At 44.7% G+C, this 8782-nt stretch overlaps 1 protein-coding gene across 2 annotated transcripts; it reads right to left on the minus strand.

Annotated features, from left to right (window-relative positions):
* Positions 1 to 4976: 4976 nt before the first annotated feature.
* On the minus strand, positions 4977 to 8782 carry LOC123098295 (zinc finger MYM-type protein 1; the record flags this gene model as incomplete). 2 transcript variants are annotated; one of them, XR_006447704.1, is given in 3 exon segments in its annotated part: positions 4977 to 5611; positions 6008 to 8599; positions 8749 to 8782. XR_006447704.1 is itself a non-coding variant. In XM_044520256.1 (2 exon segments), a coding segment is annotated over 1 exon segment (2178 nt). In that variant the 3' UTR covers positions 5847 to 6421.

Genomic DNA, 8782 nt, shown 5'->3' on the forward strand with positions numbered 1-8782 from the left:
AGAAGATGAGTTCTGGGACATCACGGCGGCGTCGATGGATCGAGGCAACTAGTTGTGCTTGTAGGCTAGTTCGAACGAGAAAGTCCAAAAAGATCGGTACTGCGACAACGACTGGTGCATGGGCCTTAAATACGTGCATATGTGGTAAAGTGTTTACGTAATACAGTGTTCGTCGCAACGGTAATATTGTGTACTTCATTCTGCGCGTGCACAGTGCTCCGCAGGTGTGCGCCAGACGTCTGTCAGTGCCCGGTACACCAAATACAGCAAATACGAACCAGAACGCCCGCTCTCGCCGCTATATACGCCAAGTAGCACATGCAGCTGATCCAAATACTTTGTGACTTGCTCGCCAGTGTGGAGGTTGCTAGACCTGGTTTGGGCAGGTCGATTGCTTGCCTCTTGACGGGGACACCAATAAGGGGCAAAGGAAAGAGTGGCGCCATGGGCAAGGCGTCTCTCGCTGCTTGATGGATGACCTTCGATCTCTTGGCTTGTCCGCTTTGATTGGGTTGTCGTTGAGGGTTGGGAGGTGCCTGATGTCTTGTGTCGAGCTGTTCTTGTCGGGGGTCTCTTGGCGTAGTAGCAATATCGGGGTTTGTGGATGTTGTGTATTCGGAGAGTCTGGGAGGGGCCGCATGTGCTGTTGTGGGGTTTCTTGCCATGTGAGGAGTCCGTGCTCCATTTGTATTGGTTTTCGCCCGGTTTTTCGTAAATTAACTGGGCAATTCTCTTCTTCTTAATTAATCGATGAGGCAAAACTTTTACCTCTGTTTCGAAAAAAAAAATCGCGAAGCAGTAGCAGCCGTGGATGCACTGCGTGCAGCCCTGCACTTCTCGTGTCTGCAGCTTGCTTGTGAATCGTTAATCTTCTCAAGTCAACAGCACTAGATTGTCCCTCTACTGCTAATGAGCTAATCGCGTGGAGGAGACCAGCCGATGGTAGCGAGGTAACCTGTGCACCGACGGGAGAGTGAAGCATTCATGGTAAGCGACGACTGGACAGCAACTCCGCAGCACCAGCTTTGTCACTTGTGTACTGAACACATCAATGAGAGCAAGGGCAAAACCTCTGCCTGTCCATGAATCAATCAGAGATCGACGCACCAAGCCAGATGCGCTGCTACCGGCCGCGAACTCGTTGCAGAGCGCGCGGGACGATGGTGACTACGACTACGATCTATTGTACGTACGTACGTGCGATCATGAGAAGTAGAGAGGATTCCTAAACTCGGCAGCGGTTTACGCGGCGTCGCGGCTCAGTTGTTCGACAACAAAAAGAACTACTACTACTATTGGTTTCCATGTCAAACAGAACTAGTGTTGTTCTTCAGTGCTTGAGCTAGCCCGTTCTGACACTCTGTTGTCCCAACTCAAGCTCACACTCAAGAATTGGATGCCCAAATTTGTGCCACCATTGACACCAGAAATATCTCAGAATGTGAGGAGAACACTGATTTTCTTGATAGGTAAAGACAAAGTCTGATGATATTTAGCAAAACTGTTAGAACAATGCTCCACCCTCGCTGGATAAAACCGTACATACATATACGATAACTAAAATCAAGAAAATAAACAAGAAACAGGATCTGTCACGACCTGGCAACCTTACGAGCCTAGACCCTGTGTGCCGCAGCGGCGGCGGCCGTGCTCACGAACCTTGACATCGCCCATGCCCTTGTATTTCTTTCCAATAAAATCCCCTTCCTTCCAGCCATAGCCAGCGAGGAGAGCAGCGCCGAAGCCCTCCACAGGCACCTCGTCATACTCGTCGGTACCCTGGATCTCCGGGAGAACGGCCATGTCCTCCTTGAACCGCCGCAGCATCAGGTCCTCGCCGCTAGGGCCTGGAGGCGGCGGCTGCTCCCTGGCAGCATCGTCCTGGGGATCAAGCTTCCTCTTCGACTCCGTGTTGCGGACAGTGAGGCCGTAGGCTGCGCTGGAGGAGGGGCTGCTGGAGGCGCCGAGCACGAAGGCGGGGGCCTCGGCGAGCCTGCGCGTGTTGGGAAGGGGCGCGATGACGATGGGCGCGGCCGGCGCAGCAGCAGCTAGGGAGGGTTTGCGGGAGTCGGGAACGGGCGCGATGACGGCGGGCGCGGCGGGGGCTGGGGTGAGGGTTAATTTCCGAGGGATCGAACACCGTGACGAACCGCGGGGCGGGGCCGGGGGCAACGGCGGCGACGGAGAAGGCGGCGGGGGGCGTGGCGGGCTTGACCTTGGGCTTCGAGGGGATGGAGAAGCAGAGCTTCGTCTTCTTCTCCTCCTCCATGGCTGCGGGCGGGCGGGCGTCGGCAAATCTCCGGTGCGATCTATCTGGGGTTTGGGTTGGGGCCTTGGGGGGGGTCTCGTTGCCATCGAATTAGTAGTCCACGACCAAACCGTCTTCGACACCTGATCGGATGGGCTTCTCTTATAAGAAAGAAAAAAAGCCTGATTGGATGGGCCATAGTCCTCTATGTTTTATACTCCGATTGACCAAAGGCCTCCGTTTTTTTTCTCGAGAAGAGATGAATTACAAACAAACAACTTATGAGAGCAACTAGTTAACGAGCGCTCCTTCGGGAGCCTCGCAACGATCGGCGCAATTTGACGCGCTCTCAGCCATTCGCCACGTGTCGCGCTCTGGACGCTTTTTCTGATTTTTTTTTATTTTTCCGCACGCGTTTTCGGCTTTTTAAACGGTTTTTTTCGGCTTTTTTCGACGTTTTGGTTTTCCCCCGGTCTTCCTTAGCTTTTTGATAAAAAAAAATCGAAAAAAGCGCGTTTTCTTTTTTTCTTTCGCGAAAGTCGCGGTTTTTCTTCCGCGAGAGGCACGGTTGTGTTTTAGCGAGAGTCACGACCGTGCCTTTCTGAAACTGAAAAAAAAACGTGTTTTCTGTTTTTTTTCTTTCTCAAGAGTCACGGTTTTGCTTTCGCGAGAGTCACGGCCATGCCTCTCGGAAAGAAAAAACAAAACGCGTTTCTGTTTTTTTTTTCTTTCGCGAGAGTCACGGTTTTGCTTCCGCGAGAGGCACGATTGTGCTCACGGCCGTGCTCTCGGAAAGGGAAAAAAATACGTGTTTTATGTTTTTTTTCGTTCGCGGAGGCACGGTTTTGCTTTCGCGAGAGGCACGGTTGTGCTTTCGCGAGAGTCACGGCCGTGCCTCTCGGAAACAAAAAAAATACGTTTTGTGTTTTTTTTCCTTCCACGAGAGTCACGGTTTTGCTTCCACAAGAGGCACGGTTGTGATTTCGCGAGAGGCACGGGCGTGCCTCTTTCGGAAAGGAAAAAAAACGTGCTCCCGGTTCGGTTTTTTCGCCCGGTTTTTTCGTGAAAAAAAGTTCGTCAAAACCTATCAACATGGGATCTAGTTTTGAAGATCTCGACGTGAGGAATCCAATGGTGAAAACGGTTCGAGATTTGGACGCACGGTTTAAGAGATGAAACGTTTTGAATAAATGGTTCTACGAAAAAAGGGAAAACTCCCAGGTTGCGACAAGTGGCGCACTGCATATGCGCCACTTGTCGCGACCTGGGAAAGTGGAGTGTTCTTTGCAACGAGTACTTCTTAATTAGTGATTTCGACAACTTATTTACTCAAAAAGGCAAACAAATTACAATGAGTACATATATGGTCACTCCAAAGGCAAACGGAAAAACACGTGTATTGGAGATTTGCACAAAAGATCTTTGAAACATAAAATTTACAACTTAACCTTGGGAGAGATTTGCACAAAAGATCTTTGAAACATAAAATTTACAACTTAACCTTCGGAGAGATTTGCACAAAAGATCTTTGAAACATAAAATTTACAACTTAACCTTGGGAGGTCCACGTGCCCAACCTAATTATCGTCGGCCGTTGTCGCCGCCGTGAGACTGCCGGAGAAAGACACGATCAACCTCCGCTTCCAGATTTGAAAGAGTTTCATTGCAGACTATGCTGCTTTGTGAGTCGATTAAACGCCCGTCCGAGGCAACAGAACAAAGTCTTTGTGGTACGTCGACCGGAGAGCAAGTTTCCTCTTTGACTTCGTGTTGCTGACGATGGGGTCATAGCCTGCGCTGGAGGAGGGGTTTTCGGAGGTGCCGAGCACGAAGGTGGGGGCACCGCCGGTGGGGCCTCGGCGAGCTTGCGCATGTTGGGAAGGGTCGTGATGACGATGGGCGCGACATCAGCTGGGGTGGGTTTGCGCGAATCGTGAAGGGGCGGGCATGACGACAGCTGGGGTGTTTTTTTGAGGGATTGAACACAATCGATGACCAAACCGTCTTTTTAATGATTTATGTTTTACAATCCGATTGGCCAATAGACATGAGTTTTCGCGCCCCGAGCTCAAATACTCCTTGAAGAAACAATAACATCAAAGAAAATAGTAAAATAAATTCATTTTTTTTATTTTTTGTGCTAAACATTGATGAATGTTTCAACTAAGTGCAAAATTTTATGATAAATGCCATTCGTGGAAGTCTTGAAAAAGAAAATCAACGCTCCGAAAACACTATTGTTGGAAGCATTGTTTTTTTTTTTTGCATAGTCCTCTATGAATGTCATTTCATCAGGAAAATTTGCATACAGTTGAAACATTCATTAATGTTTATCAGCAAAAGAAAAATCAGATTGTGTTACTATTTTTTAAAGTTTTACTGTTCATCATGGAGCATGTGAGCTAGGGATCAGAAGAACACTTTTGTTGGGCAACTAACTTTTTCCATATGTGTCGCCGACCTTGCCAACTCCTATTCAGTTATAATGGTAGAATGAGCTCACAGCCCCCGAGACCAGCGAGTTGAAATGTGCCAGCCCATTAGGGCATGTACAATGGTTCTATCTTTGGAATGCCACATAGGATAAATGATGAGGTGGAGGAGAGAGAAATCATAAGAAAAGGCTTGTCTTCTCTTATTTAAGAGAAGACAAGAGATGATCTCTTAGCACAATATGTCTCACTATGTTTTTAGGAATAGCTAGTTATTGAAGATAAGGCTAAGAGATGACCCATTGTAGACATGTTTTTTTTGTCATTTCTAAATTATATGCAAGACTTAAGATAAGACTACCTTACGAACCATTGTACATGCCCTTAGCAAGCATAGCTTCCGACTCAAAACTTTCGGTCGTTTTTTTCTCTTTTCGTTTCTACTTTTATTGAGCCAGGTTATGTCTGTTTTTTTTTCTATTTCTCTTCTTTATCTGTTTCAATTTTTTTTTTCAAATTCACGAACTTTTATTTCAGACTCATAATTTTTTTCAAATCCATGAACATTCTCTTCAAATTCATTAACTTTTTTGAAAGTCGCAAAGAATTTTTGAATTTGTAAAGTTTTTTCTAAATTCATGATTTTTTTCAATTCCATGAATTTTTTTCAAATGCGTAAACTTTTTTACAAACTCACAAACATTTTGTTGAACCCGTGATTCTTTTCAAAAGTCAATGGTTAACTGATCAATGGCCAACCTGTCAATGGTTGACCAACCAACCAAGCAAATGGAGGGGTATGAGCGAGCAAAAGCTCGCTTTTTGGGCCGGCCCACACTTGCAGGGCGCGTGAGCCTACTTCCCTCACTAGGCGCAAATGGCGCTGAGGAGGAGGTCTGGCCAGCCTTCTTCATTGGTGAGGCTTCTCAACCTGTTGAGTCATTGACGAATGACAACGTTTTAGTTGTACGGTAACTTTTTTTTGCGGGGGAGAAAATTGTTTACTCAAACACAATGTTCTGACAATCCTCCATCATCAAATCTAAGACCATAGAAGGACCCAAACCGATCCACGTCATGGTTCAACCTTCCATTCTTGCAAACCTAGCTAGACAATCACTAGCCTTATTTTGATTACGACTAACATGAGTACAGTGGCGGCGCCAGGAAATGAAGGCTGGGTATTCATTCAATTTTTTTTTTCTCTACATGTAGTATATGAACCAAACAACACAACACTAGCAATATATGAACAAAACAACACTAGCATAACAACAATAGCAATATTTCATTGTATCAGACCATAACGACATGAATACATAAGTACCTTTTGATTGATAAAGTGATGATATCCTTACAATATAACTTTGCGGTCGCCTTTTTGGAAGAGATTGATGACATCTTCATCCTTCACTTGATTGAAAAATTCTCTCTCAACAAATGTAACCAAACAACTGTTCAAATATTCATCACCCATTTTGCTTCTTAGCTTATTCTTCACATGGCTCATTGAAGAGAATACCCTTTCAACACTAGCAGTAGCTACTGGCAGAATCAATACCAACTTAAGAAGCTTGTAAACAATATGATATTGTTCATGCTTGTTTGTCTCCACAAGCACAACTGAAAGTTGACACAGATTTTTCAGGTTTTGGAACCTTTCATCTCTACGCACATTAGTAACATACATGTTTAGTTGCCATGGAAGTCTTGCCAGTTCATCACTTGTAAAATCAGAAGCTTAAAACTTTGTAGCAAGCCTAACCAACTTCTCTTGGTCATAAGCAGCAAATAGATGAAGTGGACAGAATGCTGCCATGCAAGAAAGTAGTTCTGTGTTTACCTCATCAAATCTGCCATTCAGCTCACTGATTTGCCTATCAATGACACCCACAAACATATCAACCTTGAAGCGGTGGTAATTGATTGGACCATTACATAAACCCCTTCTAGGCCGGCCAACGGGAAAGTAAGGACCCTCCATATCAACAACTTTGATCTTATGCTTTGTACAAAAAGATGTGACCTTTGTGAGAAAATCATCCCATCCAGCATCGGTCCTCAAAGCCTCCAAGTAATACTTTGTGTCACGAACAAGCTCAATAGCATGAACAATATCTTCGTCTTGCTTTTGCAAAGCTCTACACAACTCATCTGTGTATCCAAATATTTCTTGCATCAAGTGTGCCATGAAAACAAACTCAAATGATCGAAATACTGTCTCTATGGATAGAGCCGCTTGTGCCTCCACACCATGGTACTCGTCTCCAATCTTGCAAAGGACTCGTCGTAGTGCACCATACATAGAGATGACATGGTTCACAGTTTTGAAGTGAGAGCCCCAACGTGTATCACATGGCCTTCCCAAACCCAGTTCCTGATTCAGCCCACTCCCTGTTTCTACTTCTTCCAATTCCAATGCATCAATGAGTTCTTCAGCCTGAGCTATCCGAAGCATTCTCATCTTTTTACAAGACATGCCAAGAGCATTTAACAAGTGTGCAAGCTGCTGAAAGAACCAAGTACAATCACCACTCTCCTTAGCAACAGCAACAAGAGTTAACTGTAGTTGATGGGCAAAACAATGAACATAGTAGGCAGAAGGGGACTCATCCATAATCAGTTTTTTCAGGCCATTAACATTACCTCTCATGTTGCTAGCTCCATCATATCCTTGCCCACGAACCATCGCAAAGGTCAAATTGTAGTCCATAAGCATTTTTTGAATTGCAGCTTTTATTGTCAAAGAGGTAGTATCTTCAACATGAGCAAGACCAAGAAATCTTACAACCGCCCTTCCTTTCTTATCAACATAACGCAAGCAAACAGCCAACTGTTCATTCTGATACACATCACTAGACTCATCTGCAAGTATTGCAAAATGACCACCATCAAGTTCTTGAATGACTAGTTTAGTAGTCTCTTGTGCACAACATTTTATCACCTCTTGTTGTATATCATGGTGAGTCATCTTGCAGTTCCGTGGAGCATTCTTGAGAACAACCCTGTCAACCTCTTCAAAATTTCCTGCTAGCCAATTTAGAAGCTCGAGGAAATTTCCTGCATTTAGTGAGTCTTCACTTTCATCATGTCCTCTAAATGCCAAGCCTTGCCGCAACAGAAATCTCACACACTTGAGTGTCCATGTCAAACGCTGTTTATACAAAGCTTTGTATTGTGAGGTGTTTGAAGAAATAGACTCCCGAATTGATGTTTGTGGTGTAGTGAACCTATCATACTTCTCTTGAGCTTCAGCATGAGCACTACAAACCTCACCTTCATGTTTCTTCAATCTCGACTTCATGTTCCAGTTATTAAATCCCTTCTTCACAAAAGCATCTCCACCGGGACATCTTGTTTTATCCTTGAACAAATAGCAAACAAAGCAGAAAGCCCTATCTTTTTCCACACTATACTCAATCCATGGAAATTCTTTAAACCAAACACGGCAAAAGCGACACTCTTTTCCACTTTTATTTGTAAACTTGAACTTATGATTCTTTGGTTGACATGACCCCATCTCAATATATCTCCTTCTTACTCTATCTTGGTCATTGACAGCATACACTGAGATGGGAATCTGCATTCCAGGATCATGTTCGAGTGCCTCCAAATCTGCTTGCATCGGTTCATCATCTTCATCAATAGATTCATCATCTTGTACATGAGGTGTTGAGGTTTCTCCTCTACTCTCTGGTTCTTGCTCATGTTGTACATGAGGTGTTGAGGTTTCTCCTCTACTCTCTGGTTCTTGCCATAACACCAATTGTAAATTGCTCTCAATATGAACAGGAGAAGTACATGTACTAGATGCAGCTACTGTCTGATTCGGTGTGGATACTTCATCCATTTTCCTTGCCTTTGAAGCCTTTTCCCACATTGCAAATATGCTACTGCTAGCAATTCCACTCTTCTTCATCTACATTAGGAAAACAAAGGGAACATAAATATAAATACTTGCATCTGTTAAATAGATCGACTACCTGCATGGCTGCATCTAGTAAATTAGAGCAAATCAAGAAATTCCCAAATTGGGGGCAAGTGCAGAAGCTCATGTACTGGTCGCACCTTCTGTTTCTATTGCTGCTCCATACGACCAAAT

Source organism: Triticum aestivum, chromosome 4D (assembly GCF_018294505.1).
Source record: "Triticum aestivum cultivar Chinese Spring chromosome 4D, IWGSC CS RefSeq v2.1, whole genome shotgun sequence".
NCBI classification, from domain to species: Eukaryota; Viridiplantae; Streptophyta; class Magnoliopsida; order Poales; family Poaceae; genus Triticum; species Triticum aestivum.